The 19,120-nt window shown below is 38.7% G+C and overlaps 1 protein-coding gene across 4 annotated transcripts in view; it reads left to right on the top strand.

The window, feature by feature from the left end:
* Positions 1 to 19,120, top strand: part of LOC128654052 (inosine-uridine preferring nucleoside hydrolase) — a 134,002-nt gene that overhangs the window by 100,967 nt on the left and 13,915 nt on the right. For all 4 annotated transcript variants that reach the window (XM_053707712.1, XM_053707711.1, XM_053707710.1 and 1 more), the window contains exon 5: positions 9,565 to 9,701. In XM_053707712.1, coding sequence (XP_053563687.1) covers positions 9,565 to 9,701 — 137 coding nt within the window. The remainder of the gene's footprint in view (positions 1 to 9,564; positions 9,702 to 19,120) is intronic.

Here is a 19,120-nt window from a genome sequence, read left to right as displayed (position 1 = left end):
GCAATGTGGGTGTTTGCGGTGTATGTGTTAATACTTCGTGTAGGAGGTTTTTTTTTTTGTTATATTTCGTGCAGGCGTGTTTTTTTTTTTTTAATACTTGATGCAGGCGGTTAGTTTTTTTTTTAATACTTGATGCAGGCGGTAAGTTTTTTTTTTTTATTACTTGATGCGGGCGGTTAGTTTTTGCTTTTGTAATGCTCCGTTTGCCTTCGCTGCAAAAGAGCTGTTTAACTCAGGGCAATGCCCTACAAAAGGCCCTTTTAAGGCCCCCCAAAACCCTTGGTAGTTTGGGGGTGGGGGTTTGTATAGCGTCAGGGGGTGTTTGTATTTTTTTTGGAGCAAAAGAGCTGTTTAACTCAGGGCAATGCCCTACAAAAGGCCCTTTTAAGGGCCCTTGGTAGTTTATTCTAGATTAGGCTTTTTTATTTTGGGGTGTTTTTTTTTAAAAGGATATTAGAATAGGAATAATCTTTATTTTTTTTGGATAATTTCGTTTTTTTTTTTTGTAATGGTAGTTTTTTTTATTTTTTGTAATGTTAGGTTTTAGTGTAAGGCAGGTAAAGTTTTATTTCACAGGTAAGTTTGTATTTATTTTAACTAGGTAGTTATTAAATAGTTAATAACTATTTACTAACTAGTCTACCTAGTTAAAATTAAAGGGATACTAAACCTAATTTTTTTCTTTCATGATTCAGATAGAGCATGATATTTTAAGCACCTTTCTAATTTACTCCTATTATCAATTTTTCTTTGTTCTCATGCTATCTTGATTTGAAAAAGCAGTACTGTAAGCTTTAGAGCCAGACCATTTTTTGTTCAGCACCTGGGTAGCACTTGCTGATTTGTGGCTAAATGTAGTAAACCAATCAGCAAGCTCTACCAAGGTGCTGAACTAAAAATGGACCGGCTCCTAATCTTTTATTACTGCTTTTTTAAATCAAGATAACATGAGAACAAAGAAAAATTGATAATAGGAGTAAATTAGAAAGTTGCTTAAAATAGCACGCTCTATCTGAATCATGAAAGAAAAAAATGTGGGGTTAGTATTCCTTTAAATACAAACTTACCTGTGAAATTTAAATAAAACCTTAGCTAGGTACAATGTAACTATTAGTTATATTGTAGCTAGCTTAGGTTTTATTTCACAAGTAAGTATTTAGTTTTAAATAGGTATTATTTAGTTAATAAGTGTAATTTTTATTTAGATCTAATTTCATTATGCTAAAGTTAGGGGGTGTTAGGGTTAGGTTTAGGGGTTAATATAGTTTAATTTAGGTTGTTGCGATGTGGGGGGCTGGTGGTTTAGGGGTTAATAGGTATATTTAGTTAATAATTGTAAGTTTAATTTAGATATATTTTAATTATGTTAAAGTTAGGGGGTGTTAGGGTTACGTTAGGGTTAGGGGTTAATAGTTTAATTTAGGTTGTTGCGATGTGAGGGGCTGGCGGTTTAGAGGTTAATAGGTTTATTAAGTGGTAGTGATTTGGGAGGCCAGAGGTTTAGGGGTTAACAGCTTTATTTAAGTGGCGGCGGAATAGGGGTTAATAACTTTAATATAGTTGCAGTGATGTTAGGGTGTGGCGGAATAAGGGTTAATAACTTTAGTATAGTAGCGGCAGATTAGGGGCTAATAATTTTATTTAGGTGGCGGCGATATCGGGAGCGGCAGATTAGGGGTTAATAACTGTAGGCAGGCATCTGCCATGTCAGAGGCAGCAATTTAGGGGTGTTTAGACTCAGGGTTTATTTTAGGGTGTTAGGTTTAAACTGTCTTTTCTTTTTCCCCATAGACATCAATGGGGCTGCGTTTTGGAGCTTTTGTTTCCGCGATCGCAGGTGTTAGACTTTTTTTTTGCCGGCTCTCCCCATTGATGTCTATAGGGAAAGCGTGCACGAGCACGTCAAATACAGCGTTTGTTTTGTGTGCGGTATGGAGCTTAAAATCTCCATATCGCAAGCAGTGTTTTTCAAAACTTTGTATTGGCAGTGCTATAGGGGGTTAAATAACGCGTTCTTTACTTTCCCTATAGCGTTCAAAACTCGTAATCTAGGTGATTGTTAGTTATTTTTTACAGATCTCATTGACATATGTGTTGATATTTGTATTCTGTATGCTTTGTGCCTCAATAAAAACAAATTCAATAAAAAAAACTATTTTTGTAACTTTGGGCGCTCGCTTTCTTTTCTTGTACACAGTTTTTTAAGGAACTCAGCATCTTGGACAACTAATCAGAGGTGGTCTTTGGATTTAGGATGGCTTAGTTGCTTCTGTCTCTTCATAAAAAATCCCAGACAGACTTGATGATGTTGAGATCAGGACTATGTGGAGGCCGTAGGACTCCTTGTTCTTCTTTATGCTGAAGATAGTTCTTAATGACTTTGGATGTATGTTTGGAGTTGTTGTCATGCTGCAGAATAAATCTGCGGCCCATCAGATGCCTTCCTGATGGTATTGCATGATGGATAAGTATCTGCCTGTACTTCTCAGCATTTAGGAGACCTTTTCGTCTGACCAGCTTCCAAACTCTATTTGTAGAAATACAGCCCCAGACTTGAAAATAACCTCCACCATGCTGCACTGTTGCCTGCAGACACTTATTCTTGTACTACTTTCTAGCCCTTCTGCAAACAAACTGTCTTATTCTACAGGCAAATATTTCATATTTTGAATGGTCCAGAGAACCTGCTGCCATTTTACTGCACCCCTGTTCCTGTGTTTTTTTTGTGTGCGTAGTTGAGTTGCTTGAGTTTGTTTCCACGTTGGAGCTATGGCTTTTTAGACGCAAGTCTTTCATGAAGACCACTTCTGACCAGACTTCTCTAGACAGTAGATGGGTGTACCAAGGTCCCACTGATTTCTTCCAATTCTGAGCTGATGACACTGCTGGACATCTTCTGATTAAGAAGGGAACTACGCATGATGTGCTGCACTAAGTTTCCGTGGCCAACCACTGCATCTAGGATCCTCAACATTGCCTGTTTCTTTGTGCTTCTTCAGAAGAACTTGGACAGCACATTTGAAAATCCCTATATGCCTTGTGTCTTGTTATGTTTATGACTTTTGACATTAATCTGTATACAATAACCTCACATCTTTAGCAGTATTTGGCTGTTCCATTTCTCACCCACTTATATTCCTCCTACACATCTGTTTTTGTTTCAGTTAATGACTGTGTTTCAACCTACATATTAAAATGATGGTCATTAGTACCTGTTTGGTATAATTGTTTAATTATGCACCTGACTATATGCCTACAAAATCCCTCACTTTGCACAAGTGTACCTAGAAAATTGATTTTGTTTTGAAAGGTGATTTAATTTAGATTTTTCACTCACTTTGCATTTTGTTAATTGATAACAAATAAACTATTAAGATTTCTATTTTTGAAAGTGTGTGTATGGAAAAAAAATAAAAATATATATATATAATTTTTTTTTTATCTTGGCCCTCACTGGTAATGCTTACCAGTGAGAAGCCCTCTCCCAAAGGGGCATGGAAAGAAATGACCACTCCCCTGATTACCTGAAAAGGTCATCTAAGTTCATTCCCCCCTATCCTCCTAGTTTGTCCAGCCTTCAAGATGGACAGGACTAGGAGACATTCTCTTTGATCCCGGACAGTGGTAGGCTGCAAAACTTACCTTGCGGGCTTTGCTTCCCCAGCAGCAGATAGATCTTGGCAGGTTGAGCGGCTGTATAGGTCTTCTCTAGAGAGGCCTTTAGTGAGAGCTGACATGTTCCAGGACGTCACCGGATATGAAGTCACTGGGGTTCGGTCTGAGGATCCTCTGAAGCGTGCAAGCACTTCAAATTGATCTTAGTGTGGGCCTAGCTGTGCAGTTGCCATTTCGTTTCTTGGAGACTTTGTATGTTCCACGCTGTTATTCTCCTATCCCACCGTGAGTCCCTGGCTATGTGCCGGTTCTGCTGTTCCAGTATTCAAACATTTTGGTATGTTCTTTAAATATTGGGCTCCTCTATTTTTCTACAGTTGTGAATAATGTCTGATCCTCTCAGCATGGAGCCAGAGCCTGTTTCTGATCCCGACACTGCCCAGGGAGATGGTTATTTTTATTTATGCTGTTTTCAGAATTTTACTCTTTTTTTTTTTTAGGCCTGAGTCTGAGCCCATGCCTACCTGTGCATTATGTGATAAGCCCTGTTGGCTGGATAAGAAAATATGGAAAGATTGCCTTTTTCAACTTTTTGGTGGAAGTGCTACTACAGACTCATTTACTGGTGATTATGGTTCTGAGGGTGTTCAACTATCTGACACTGATTTTGAGGGCCAGGCTTCTTCAATACATCGAAATGATCCTGCTGCTACCTCTGTGTTTGATACTGCTACATTATGTGAATGTATTAAATGCGTTGGAGACTGTTGAAACCTTTCCAGTGACTGAGTCTATAAAGAATATTTATTTGGAGGAATTTTCTAAAAATGAAGAGCAGTTTAATGTTTCTGAGAAATTATTCAAAAGTTTTCCTTCATTGTCAATTTTCTACTCCACCTAAAATTGAGGCAGCAATTTCTAGGTTAACTAAGAAAATGCTTTTCCCTATAGATGACGCTGGAGCTTTTAGGGATGTAATGGATAAAAAGATGGAGCATAACCTTAAGAAACTTTATTTTCTGTCTTAAAAGCTACAGATACCTGGTCTTCTAATATTATGCAGTATTTCTATCTCTCAAGATGTTCAAACATTTATGCCTTTTATTTCAGATTAAAAATAACGCTTTTGCCTTTTCATTATCTGCTGTTTCAGGAAAATGTTACATTTAACGGCCAGATCCATGAATACAGCTAACATAATAGTAAGAAGAGCGATTTGGCTTTGTCACTGGGAGGCTGATCTTAGCTCCAAGATTAATTTATAGGACCTACTATTTGAAGGTAACATGTTATTTGATAAAGAGCTTGATACTCTGATTTCTAAACGTTCAGGATGGAAAAGTTATTTTCTTCCCCAGGCACCAAAGTTTTAACAAATCTTTTTCTTATGCCCATAGACAGACAAATTATTATCAGAATTTTAAGACCGCTTTCAGAAGGGAGTCCTTTTTTCCTTTACAGATTGGAAAACGCAAGGTACAAGCAAGAGATAGAGGTCATACCAGGGCTGCAAATGTTCGGCAAAACAATGAAGGTACGCCTGCTCAAATGCCTTTGGGAGGAAGGTTTTCCAGGTTCAGAGACATCTGGAGAGAGGTAGCTTTGGACAAATGGTTCTTACAGATTCTCAGGAGAGGCTATACACTGGAATTCAAGAAGAAACCTCCAACTCCTTGCTTTATGATCTCACCACTTCCAGAGAACAAATCCAAAGTGCCATAAAACAGGTTGAGATCTGTGCATAGCCTTAAAGGGCTAATTAATTAAAAATAGTTTGCAAAGAAAAAATTGTTTAAAAATTGCTGGCCATGCTGTCTGGAACACTGTTCTTCACTCCCCTTATTAGTGTTTAGACACAGGCATTGTATTTTCACTGAGTTCACAGCTTCTAGGCATGCTCCAGCAGATAATCCCTATTCACATTTGCCTTCTACCAAAACAACAATAGGTATAGAAACAGCCATAGAAGGAAATGTGTGGGGGGGAGTTAGAGCTTTACAATTTGGAGACTTAAATTAAAGGGTAATGGAAAGGCACTGCAGTATAAATTTGCAGATAAAGTAATTAAATTATTATATTTTGTCTTTATCCCAACTTGTTTTATTTCCCTTTAAACTTTAACCCATCCACCAGTTTGTACAGAAACCTCTGGAACAGGAGGTAATTGAAGAGGTTACGGTATGCCAGTATTTTCAGGGCTTCTACTCTGCTCTGTTTCTAGTAAAAAATAACAATTCCTGGAGACAGTTCAGTCCCTCATTTCAGTAATAAACATTGTGCCTCCAGGGGCTTATCTGTTTTTCGTGGATTTAAAGGATGCATATATTCACATCCCTATTAAAGAGGTTCACAGGCAATTTCTAAGATTTGCAATAGGAAGAGGGCACTTCCAGTTCACTGCTCTTCCCTTCGGGATATCCATAGCTCCTCGAGTATTCACGAAGACCTTAGTTCCTCTTATTGCAGAGCTATGGGTCAGTAGTCTCTTTGAAATCAGAATAATGTCATCTAGATAATGTATCACAAACCCTATTTAGCAGGCAGAGTGTCCCAGGGAACAGTTACTTCATACCCTGCAGGAGTTTGAATGGTTGGCAAATCTCCAAAAGTCAGCTTTTGCCAACTCATTATATCACTTTCCTAGGGGCACAGTTTGGTACAAAGAAGGGAGATTATGATGACTTACATAAAGAAAGTTTAAAAAAGGCCTTCTGTCTGACAACTTGAATCGGGATGCAAATGTTGGGTCACATGTCTTCCCTCATCCACTTGGTGAAGTGGGCAAGGTGATGGATGAGTTTAATTTCAAATCCATTTTCAAAGATATTACCTAAGGCATTTGAGACTCAGCAAATACATTTTCTGGTGGAACAAAGAAGATGCCTACATTGGTGGTTTCAGGAGGAGAACCTCTCTTGATGGTTTTCTCTGGTGGAGCCAGATTGGATAATCATACAGATTCCAGCAAGCTTGGTTGTGGAGCTATGTGCCAGGGGAAATACGTTCAGGGGTCCTGGCAAATAAATCTTCAGTTTCTTCCTGCAAATGTACTGGAAATAAAGTCAGGCTATCAGGCACTGCTTCACTTTCGAAAACTACTTTCAGTACAAGTTTTGACCGACAACAGGATGGCAAGGTCTTACATTTATTATCAGGGAGGAACAAGGAGTCTAAAAGCTCTCAAGGAGGTGTCACCCATTTTTATTTGGGCACAGAAGTATCTAAAGGGGCTATCTGCTTCTCACCTTCCCGGTCTACAGAATGCTCAGGCAGATTATCTGAGCCGAGTTCCTCTTTCACAAACAGGCAGTTAAACAGAAACCTTTTCAGGATGATTATAGACAGATGGGGATTGCCGGCAATAGATCTGATGGCTTTAGTAGCAATCACCAGTTGCCTCCTATTTTACAGTTGTCTGCCAATGTAGATTCAACCTGATGTCTTTCCTCCATCTCATTCCTCGTCTACTCTGGATAATTCAAGGGGAAAAACAAAGTTTGTGGCAGTAATTCCCTTTTTGCCTCGCAGACCATGGTTTCCTCTGCTATTACATCTTTCAGTGGAACCTCCGTGGATCCTTCCACAACCTCCAGACATGTTGTCTCAGGGTCCAATTCTGCTTCCGGCCCTTCAACGCTTGAAGCTGACAGTATGGTTGCTAAGATCACAAGATATAGACAACTGAATATATCAGATATGGTAATTCAAACTTTACTTAAGGCTAGAAAGAAGGTTCACTTCTTCAACCTATTACAGAATATTACAGAATATGGAATACTTTTTCAGTCTGGATGATTCAACATAGTGCTTCTGCAGCCAAGATGGAATTATATAATTTATTGGATTTTCTTCATGAAGGTTTCCTAAGAGGTGTTTTTGCTACAACAATGAAAGTTCTGGTTTCTGGAGTCAAATGGGCACAGTAATCTTACGTTCATCAATTCTTTCCGGCCTTGGCTCATATCTAACCTTCTACCAAATCTGCCATTCCAACGTGGGAGCTTCCTTTGGTTTTTGAAGCTTTTATAGAAATACCCATTAGGGAGCTCTCACTTTGGTTTCTTACATTGAAGGCCATTTTTCTGGTTGCTGTTACATCTACAAGACGAGTCTCTGAATTACAAGACATTTTCTCACTTTCCATAAAGACAAAGTTGTTTTGCGCACAGTTTCTGAGTTTTTACCAAAGTTGTCTGATTTTCATAAATCCCAAGACATTGTGTTACCATATTTTTGTCCAGAGATGCAAGATTCCGTTATTTTACAGAAAAAAGGTGACACAGAGGCGCCAACATGGCCTAGTAACGTCTATACACTAGAAAAACAATGTGAAGTAGAATGATACTCACAAACAAAGAGCACCCAAAAGTGCCAATCATGCAGACTGGATCAATTAGCAGTGGTCCAGCTCACTGAATACTCATAGGGGATATGCTCAGATGAAAAACAGCAGGCAGCAAACAGAAATCCTATTCTTTACGCATGCTCTCCAGTCAGGCTATCCCGATGAGCACAATTCACGATTGCGCTAGTGTGAACACGTTTATTTTCAACTTATAATACGTGCGCTATTTCTGATGTTTGAATAAAACAGATTACTGTGGGTTTGTAAACTGCAGGATTCTCCCAGTCCTGTCTCTCTGGGCTTCCGCTGCTCAAACAAATATAAGGCTCATATCCCTGGGTAATGCTTACCAGGCTCCCTCCTTTTTTCCTTTTACCTTTTCCATCTTTTAAGGCTGGACATCACTAGGAGGATAGGGGAATGGGTTCAGATTACCTTTAAAGGTAATCAGGGGAGTGGTCATTTCTGTCCACACCCCTTTGGGAGAGGGCTTCTCACTGGTAAGCATAGTGCTTCTAATTACGGCAGTGATTCACAAATGAAACCTAAATATATATATATATATATATATATATTTAATAGTTTAATTTGTGAATCACAGTCTTAAAGGGCCATGATACCCAAATGTTGAAACACTTGAAAGTGATGCAGCATAGCTGAAAAAAAGCAGAAAATATCACCTGAGCATCTCTATGTAAAAAAGAAAGATATTTTACCTCAAAAGTTCCTCAGTTGCCACATCCCATTGTAAAGGACTTCTAAGCAGCAAATCAGTATGTCTGTCCCGGGACAGCTAAGGGGTTGAGCCTTGTGCACTCTCATGTTATTTCCCTATTCAGTTTAAGGAAGCTTACTATGGAATCTCATGAGAGTTAAGTCAAATCTCATGAGATCATAGTAAAGGAGTTCATGACCTCAGCACTGTTGATACTTATTGGCTGCAGTTCATTTCTTCATTTTTTGTTTGCCTGCAGCTGGGCAGCAGCTGAGTATAACTTTTTACACAGAACTTACTCTGCTGAGCTGAGGAAATGTGAGGTAAAATATTTTACATAGAGATGCTCAGGTGATATTTTCCTGTCAGCTTTTTACAGTTATACTGCATCAGTTTCAAGTGATTTAGCATATGAGTATTATGTCCCTTTAATATCCTGAAAGCTTGCAACAGTAGCTCCTTTTGCTGTTAAAAGGTGCCGCATCAACATTGCTTTTGTTATTTGTTTTCACATCAAATAAATATGCTGTAAAATGTAATTGACAAATCCTTCTGGAAAATTGTTAGTTCTGCCTTTTCAGATGGATTGGAATCTAGATCATCCTTAATGTTGGAAAAATGCTGCTTTTTCTGATGGATTGGGATGGTTCTTAATGGCTTATTAGACTTTGAAAACTCATCTGATAACCTGAGATGCAACAGTGGAATCTATCCCAGTATCTTTTCTCTGCATGTGTTTTATATTCAAATATGTTACCATTGTTCAGTTAAAAGTTTATCATCCATCAAATGTTATTTTTTATTGTAATGCTGTTTGTTGAGAGAGGATAATATGCAGCTCTACAAAAAGTATTCTACAATACAAAGAAGAGTTTGTTCTTGTTGTTAGCCAGGGGAAATACCACTGTCTGTGGGGAATTCAACTTTGCTTGTGACCCAGAAGCTGCCTACATTGTCCTGAATGTCTTTGATTGTCCAACTTACATTGCCACTTGGGAATTCACATGTCATAACAAAGTTTCTTGGGTAAGGACAACATGCTTATATTTTAAATTGTACTTTTTAAACTGTGTTCGATCAGTCTATTTGCTGCAATAAAATCTCACCATTCTCACTGCCTGAAATATAAGGAAAGATCAATGACCTTTAAAGAGACATTCAACACTAAAGTATTGAGGTAATTTCCTGCTTCCCTCTAGTCATGAGTGCCGCCATGTTGAAATCTACCTTTTACTACATTCAGTGCTGACCTGTTTGCACATGTGCAGCAACTCTCTTCAGATACCTGCAGGTTCCAAAATGTCAGCTCCAATGATTAGAGAGGGGTACATGGAATGTATTTAGTGTTTAGTGTCCCTTTAAAGTGACACAAACCACTCAATTTCATGCATTAAAAATATCTGAGTTAAAGAGACATTGATTAATATCAGTTTCAGCTGAACAAACATTCATCCAAAAAAGCTTCATTTTTTATTTATTTTTTGTCGCTAGATGTTAATAAGTTTAAAAGAATTTTCAATACACAAGTGGGAAATTATTTATCTCATTCAGTCTATTATACCTGATCACATTATGAGGAATGATCTTAAACTGGTTAAAAGATACTGTTCCTCAAGTAGATGTAAATGCCATCCCAATTTCCTAAGTCTTTTTCAGAAACACTGGGGAATATTTCTACAGTTGATGCACCTGCTTAGCCTAGCTATTTGCACAGCTCTTTCTTTAATGATCCATAATAAAAATGAAATATTATATGCTTTACTTCATTAGAGCATGTTATTTTAAGACTATCCCTCAGGACCTGCAGAGCACTGCTGGTCTGGAGTGGAAACTGCAGCTGATGCAATCAGAAGCACTAGTCACACATCTGAGTTGTGCCAGTACTGACCAGTGGCAGTTTCCGCTTAGGACCTACAGTGCTCTGCGGGACCCCAACGGCACTTCTATTGTGTTTATCTCTTTGTGGGGTTTAAATACAAATAGTGCAGGGTCAAAAAGTAGAGTATGCCATTTGTCGTCTACTATGGCCCTACAAGGTTATTGCCTTCTTTAAATAAAGTAAACATGGTATCTAAACTGACCAGCTGGGCATTTCATATAGCATTAGTAGCATATTTTAAAAATCTTTCTATAGAAATATGTTATTGCTACAGTGATATAAAAGCTGCTTCCTGTACCTGCATTCTCTCAATACTGAGGATGAAGAGTTTACTAGCAGCTGGTTGAAATCACTTTAGTAGTGATAGTTTTTGCAAACTCAGCAATGGGAAAAAAATTCTAATAGTATTTTAAATGCACTACTGTGCATTTGTAATATCATGTAATTGGCCCTAGGGCATTAAAACTGCAAAATGAAAATAACTTGTTAGAACATGTTGTTATTGTTTGCACATAACTATGTGTTTAACCCATAGCTATGATTTTTACAAGTAGCAGACCTACTCAACAGAGCGCCCTTGTGCAAAAATGTTTTGGGACCCCCCAAAGGTAACTCAGTATTAAGCAATACAATTAATATACATGCTGCCTTGTATACACTGATATATAGATAGATAGACCTGAAACCTGCACTAATAAAAGGCTCCCCTGTATTAGGATTGTACACATTCTTCACACGCCTATGCAAAAACTGGCTGCTATGGGTCCCCAACACTTGGGCCCTGGTGCTACTGCATCTGCTGCACCAATGGTAGTTCCGACCCTGCTTTTCACCAAAGAATAACTAGAAAATAAAGTAAATTTGGTAACAGAAATAACTATTAAAATTTAAGTAAAGGCTCTTAAAATTGCATTCTCTATTTGAACCATGAACATTTAATTTTTACATTAAGGATTGGAAGGACATCTTCCATGCTCTATAATGTTTACATACAATCTGTTTCTACTGATTGTGAAGGCTTGGTTTAAATCTTTAAGGCCTAGATTTAGAGTTCGGCGGTAAAAGGGCTGTTAACGCTCCGCGGGTTTTTTTCTGGCCGCACCATAAATTTAACTCTGGTATCGAGAGTTCAAACAAATGCTGCGTTAGGCTCCAAAAAAGGAGCGTAGAGCATTTTTACCGCAAATGCAACTCTCGATACCAGAGCTGCTTACGGACGCGGCCGGCATCAAAAACGTGCTCGTGCACGATTCTCCCATAGGAAACAATGGGGCTGTTTGAGCTGAAAAAAAACCTAACACCTGCAAAAAAGCAGCGTTCAGCTCCTAACGCAGCCCCATTGTTTCCTATGGGGAAACACTTCCTACGTCTGCACCTAACACTCTAACATGTACCCCGAGTCTAAACACCCCTAGCCTTACACTTATTAACCCCTAATCTGCCGCCCACGCTATCGCTGACCCCTGCATTACACTTTTAACCCCTAATCTGCCGCTCCGTAAAACGCCGCCACCTACGTTATCCCTATGTACCCCTAATCTGCTGCCCTAACATCGCCGACCCCTATGTTATATTTATTAACCCCTAATCTGCCCCCCACAACGTCGCCGACACCTACCTACACTTATTAACCCCTAATCTGCCGAGCGGACCTGAGCGCTACTATAATAAAGTTATTAACCCCTAATCCGCCTCACTAACCCTATCATAAATAGTATTAACCCCTAATCTGCCCTCCCTAACATCGCCGACACCTACCTTCAATTATTAACCCCTAAACTTCCGATCGGAGCTCACCGCTATTCTAATAAATGGATTAACCCCTAAAGCTAAGTCTAACCCTAACACTAACACCCCCCTAAGTTAAATATAATTTTTATCTAACGAAATAAATTAACTCTTATTAAATAACTTATTCCTATTTAAAGCTAAATACTTACCTGTAAAATAAATCCTAATATAGCTACAATATAAATTATAATTATATTATAGCTATTTTAGGATTAATATTTATTTTACAGGCAACTTTGTAATTATTTTAACCAGGTACAATAGCTATTAAATAGTTAAGAACTATTTAATAGTTACCTAGTTAAAATAATAACAAATTTACCTGTAAAATAAATCCTAACCTAAGTTATAATTAAACCTAACACTACCCTATCAATAAAATAATTAAATAAACTACCTACAATTACCTACAATTAACCTAACACTACACTATCAATAAATTAATTAAACACAATTCCTACAAATAAATACAATTAAATAAACTAGCTAAAGTACAAAAAATAAAAAAGAACTAAGTTACAGAAAATAAAAAAATATTTACAAACATAAGAAAAATATTACAACAATTTTAAACTAATTACACCTACTCTAAGCCCCCTAATAAAATAACAAAGCCCCCCAAAATAAAAAATTCCCTACCCTATTCTAAATTAAAAAGGTTACAAGCTCTTTTACCTTACCAGCCCTGAACAGGGCCCTTTGCGGGGCATGCCCCAAGAATTTCAGCTCTTTTGCCTGTAAAAGAATAAATACAATACCCCCCCCCCCCAACATTACAACCCACCACCCACATACCCCTAATCTAACCCAAACCCCCCTTAAATAAACCTAACACTAAGCCCCTGAAGATCTTCCTACCTTGTCTTCACCATCCAGGTATCACCGATCCGTCCTGGCTCCAAGATCTTCATCCAACCCAAGCGGGGGTTGGCGATCCATAATCCGGTGCTCCAAAGTCTTCCTCCTATCCGGCAAGAAGAGGACATCCGGACCGGCAAACATCTTCTCCAAGCGGCATCTTCGATCTTCTTCCATCCGGTGCGGAGCGGGTCCATCTTGAAGCAGGCGACGCGGATCCATCCTCTTCTTCCGATGTCTCCCGACTAATGACGGTTCCTTTAAGGGACGTCATCCAAGATGGCGTCCCTCGAATTCCGATTGGCTGATAGGATTCTATCAGCCAATCGGAATTAAGGTAGGAATTTTCTGATTGGCTGATGGAATCAGCCAATCAGAATCAAGTTCAATCCGATTGGCCGATCCCATCAGCCAATCAGATTGAGCTCGCATTCTATTGGCTGATCGGAACAGCCAATAGAATGCGAGCTCAATCTGATTGGCTGATTGGATCAGCCAATCGGATTGAACTTGATTCTGATTGGCTGATTCCATCAGCCAATCAGAAAATTCCTACCTTAATTCCGATTGGCTGATAGAATCCTATCAGCCAATCGGAATTCGAGGGACGCCATCTTGGATGACGTCCCTTAAAGGAACAGTCATTCGTCGTTCAGTCGTCGGTCCGGATGGATGTTCCGCGCTGGATGTCTTCAGGATCCTGCCGCTTCGCTCCGGATGGAAGAAGATCGAAGATGCCGCCTGGATTATGACTTCAATCGGATGGAAGATCCTCTTCTGCCCCGCTTGGATGAAGACTTTGACCGGATCATGGACCTCTTCAGCCCCCGCTTGGGCTTGGATCAGGACATCGGAGGAGCTCTTCAGGACGGATCGGTGAACCTGGTATGGTGAAGACAAGGTAGGAAGATCTTCAGGGGCTTAGTGTTAGGTTTATTTAAGGGGGGTTTGGGTTAGATTAGGGGTATGTGGGTGGTGGGTTGTAATGTTGGGGGGGGGTATTGTATGTGTTTTTTTTACAGGCAAAAGAGCTGAAATTCTTGGGGCATGCCCCGCAAAGGGCCCTGTTCAGGGCTGGTAAGGTAAAAGAGCTTGTAACTTTTTTAATTTAGAATAGGGTAGGGAATTTTTTATTTTGGGGGGCTTTGTTATTTTATTAGGGGGCTTAGAGTAGGTGTAATTAGTTTAAAATTGTTGTAATATTTTTATTATGTTTGTAAATATTTTTTTATTTTCTGTAACTTAGATCTTTTTTATTTTTTGTACTTTAGCTAGTTTATTTAATTGTATTTATTTGTAGGAATTGTGTTTAATTCATTTATTGATAGTGTAGTGTTAGGTTAATTGTAGGTAATTGTAGGTAGTTTATTTAATTATTTTATTGATAGGGTAGTGTTAGGTTTAATTATAACTTAGGTTAGGATTTATTTTACAGGTAAATTTGTTATTATTTTAACTAGGTAACTATTAAATAGTTATTAACTATTTAATAGCTATTGTACCTGGTTAAAATAATAACAAAGTTGCCTGTAAAATAAATATTAATCCTAAAATAGCTATAATATAATTATAATTTATATTGTAGCTATATTAGGATTTATTTTACAGGTAAGTATTTAGCTTTAAATAGGAATCATTTATTTAATAAGAGTTAATTTATTTAGTTAGATTTAAATTATATTTAACTTAGGGGGGTGTTAGTGTTAGGGTTAGACTTAGCTTTAGGGGTTAATACATTTATTAGAATAGCGGTGAGCTCCGGTCGGCAGATTAGGGGTTAATAAGTGTAGGCAGGTGTCGGCGACGTTGAGGGGGGCAGATTAGGGGTTAATAAATATAATATAGGGGTCGGCGATGTTAGGGGCAGCAGATTAGGGGTACATAGGGATAACGTAGGTGGCGGCGATTTGCGGTAGGAAGATTAGGGGTTAATTATTTTAAGTAGCTGGCGGCGACGTTGTGGGGGGCAAGTTAGGGGTTAATAAATGTAATACAGGGGTCGGCGGGGTTAGGGGCAGCAGATTAGGGGTACATAAATATAACGTAGGTGGCGGTCGGCAGATTAGGGGTTAAAAATTTTAATCGAGTGGCGGCGGTGTGGGGGGAGCTCGGTTTAGGGGTACATAGGTAGTTTATGGGTGTTAGTGTACTTTAGGGTACAGTAGTTAAGAGCTTTATAAACCGGCGTTAGCCAGAAAGCTCTTAACTCCTGCTATTTTCAGGCGGCTGGAATTTTGTCGTTAGAGCTCTAACGCTCACTGCAGAAACGACTCTAAATACCGGCGTTAGAAAGATCCCATTGAAAAGATAGGCTACGCAAATGGCGTAGGGGGATCTGCGGTATGGAAAAGTCGCGGCTGAAAAGTGAGCGTTAGACCCTTTAATCACTGACTCCAAATACCAGCGGGCGCCCAAAACCAGCGTTAGGAGCCTCTAACGCTGGTTTTGACGGCTACCGCCGAACTCTAAATCTAGGCCTAAGGGTTTTAACTTCAGAACCTAGTTCTATAGAAAAACAAAATGTATTCTTACCTGATAAATTAATTTATTTCATTGTGGTGAGAGCTCACACGTTGTCATGTGTGGGAAATGTCCCTCCTGACCACTAGCAGGAGGCAAATGAAAGCCCAACACACCAGAGCTTTAAATCCCTCTCACTTCCCATGACCATCAGTCATGCATATAGCCAAGTAGATGAGAAAACAAATAAGAAAAGATAAAAAAGTCTAAAACAAGTACTGCCGCCACCTGTACAAAAAGAAAGAGTGGGGCTTGTGAACTCTCACTATCATCAAATAAATCAATTTATCAGGTAAGCATACTTTTTTTTTTTTTTTCTTTCATCAGATAGTGAGAGTCTATGAGTAATCACATGTTAAAATCAATACTAAAACAGCGAATTCCACAAGACCATCATGAAAGAGGGGGGAACACTGAATCCAATTTTTTCTTCCGTGACGCAGAGCATGCAATTTTAAACAACTTTCTAATTTACTCCTATTATCAATTTTTCTTCGTTCTCTTGCTATCTTTATTTGAAAAATAAGGAATCTAAGCTAAGGAGCCAGACAAATTTTGGTTCAGGACGCTGGACAGCATTTGTTTGTTGGTGAATTTATCCAAAAATTGGCAAAAACAACCCAGGTTGTTCACCAAAAATGGGCCGGCATCAAAACTTACATTTTTGCTTTTCAAATAAAGATACAAAGAGAAGAAAGAAAATTTGATAATAGGAGTAAATTAGAAAGTTGCTTAAAATTGTATGCTCTATCTGAATCACAAAAGACTAAATTTGGGTTCAGTGTCCCTTTAAGGCAGGACGTTACTATTCAGGCACTATGGCCCAAAGAACTTTGCTGCCAAAAACAGTCTCAGCAGAAGCATACACATCAAAATGATAAAACTTTGTAAAAGTGTGCAAAGAAGACCAAGTAGCTGCCTTGCAAATCTAATCAATAGAAGCCTCATTATGAAAGGCCCAAGAAGTGGCAAATGCTCTAGTGAAATGATCAGTAATGCGCACAAGTGGAGTTTTACCTGTGACCTGATAAACCTTTCCAATAAAAGCTTTAATCACAGAAAAAGCACAGCACCTGCCTGTGTGAGTGCATGCTGATTCCAGTACGCTGCAATATCCTCCAAATTCCAAAGTCAACAGCCAGCAGCACACTAATCCTTAATCCTTAATCGTACATGATTTAGGATTAGAGATCCAAAACGTTGCTTGTACTTGTGACCCAATATATACAATGAAGGTCTTTTTATCCTAAGGAGTGCTGCTGGCTGTTGACTTTGGAATAAAAGCTTTGAGCCAAGCTGCTAAAGTAACAGCCATAGCTTTCAACTCACTCTTCATCAAAGAAGCAAAAGAAAATGACTGATGATCATGCAAAGTGGGAGGAATTTAAAGCTCTGTTGTTTTTGGGGTGTTTTTTTTGCCTTCTCCTAGTGGTTAAGAGGGGAATTTACCACATGTGATGACTCGTGGACTCTCACCATCTGATCAAAGAAATGTGTGAGTGAGCAATCCATTGACCTATTTATTGATAGTTCACTTTTAAAAATGTTACTACCAAAACTAGAGACAGATTTTTTTTTTTTGTCTAAACCTGAAATTATTTTTTAAAGAATGTATGTTTTTTCTTTCTTACAATAAAAACAACAGCCTAAAATTTGTATTTTCATGGAAACTGCCCACCTTCTGTAGAAAATGATTATGATCTATTAAGACCCATTGGAATTCTAGGGCTAGACCATTCAGTAAGGCTTCTCATAGAATGCCTTAGCAGAAAGTTTTCTTTTTCTTTCAAACAACCTGGCTTTTATGTTGTCAAGTTCTGAAGCTAAACACAGTATTGGTTGTCTTGTGTAGCTTCCATGAACAAGGATTTTTTTTATCAAGCTATTTGGAGCATGATTAAAAATAAGGCATTTATGACATTATTTGATACCTACTAGACTTGAAGGCTATTTTTATTATTTCGTTTGACATAACATAGAGTTTTAGTTCTGCCTTTTTTTATTTATTCATAAATGAAGCTCAGTTTGTTGCTTTTTTCATGCAGCAATAGTTTTTTTCTCATCAAGGTAGCTGGTGGCCAAACACATCTTTACTGCCAAGAGCTGCCAAACCCCCTCAAACAGTGTATTATGGATTTTACATCTTTCTTTCTTTCCCATTCTAGCAATTCAATTTCTTAAAACCAAGTTTTTTGTGAAGGGTGATAATTACTACTTCTTTTACAGGATTCATATGAACGCAGTGTGGAATTACATTCCTGCCCCCCCAAGAATTTATTTGCCCGTCAAACAAGGATAATGCCATAAGAGAAGTATAATTGAGCCAAACTGGACTGACATCAGTCTGATGAAATGGTTTACAGTATGGAATCATCTCCAAGCACAAGAAAAATAGTTTCCCATAAATTCCATTTTACCATTCACAAATCTGGTACCTTCAATATCAGGGTCTAATTCAACAAAATGTCAGCTGTAATACAATGACAATTAAGAGGGTTCTTTAAGGAGAACTGTGATGTGATTTGCAACACATTGGCCTTAGGTGGCACTACCTAGTATTAGAAAGCACATTTTTGAGATCATTCAGTGATTTGTCTGTACACAGATTAATGTTTGTACAAATTACTCAGAAATGGAGAGTTCAGAAATATTGCTTATGGATGTTGGGGAATTTGCAGTTTTCATGAAAATTGCAGTAATTATTTTGTAAGGCAAACAGAAGGTTGTCCTGGCTCATTGTTGGTCAAGTAAGACTATCTAGTTTTCATAGAATAGCAGAATTACGGGGGACTTCCGGGCGGCGGCCATCTTACTTGTCGCACTGAGCTTCAGCTTCTTCAGTTATCTCCAAAAATCGCTAATATTGTGATGCTAAAACTGGATATATAATATTCAAACTATTGGAGAAGCTGGTCTGTTGACGGCCTGATTTGAAATTTAGGGTTTTGAATCTTGACGTGGCTTAATTGCCCTCAGTACCGGGCCATTTATTCTGAGGCTTTCCCCTATTACAGAAGCCTCATCACTGTCCCCACAACTTGCTGTGCCTTGAGCGCGCAGTCCTTCCCCTAAAACCAGCACTGTCCCTATTGCTGAGGGGACTAAATATTCGCAGCAAACTAAGGCTAAAGTTTACGCTATCCCCTACACGCTAACTTTATTACGCAATTGCAAGTATTACTACAGGAGCATGCCCAGAGACTGGAGGAAAGAATAACTGCAATCTTTTACCCAGCTCTCCACAAGCCTAATAGGGTAAGACCAACCGGCTTACAAGAGACTGAACACTTGGACTCAAGACGCAGATGCGTCTAGAGGTGACTACCCCACGGCAGGTAAAAGAGCTTCCTCTCTGGAAACTGGCGGCCAGGAGACCCAACACTTGCAGACAGTGGCT

Source organism: Bombina bombina, chromosome 3 (assembly GCF_027579735.1).
Source record: "Bombina bombina isolate aBomBom1 chromosome 3, aBomBom1.pri, whole genome shotgun sequence".
In the NCBI taxonomy this organism is placed as follows: domain Eukaryota; kingdom Metazoa; phylum Chordata; class Amphibia; order Anura; family Bombinatoridae; genus Bombina; species Bombina bombina.
This window is presented reverse-complemented; position numbering and strand designations above follow the sequence as displayed.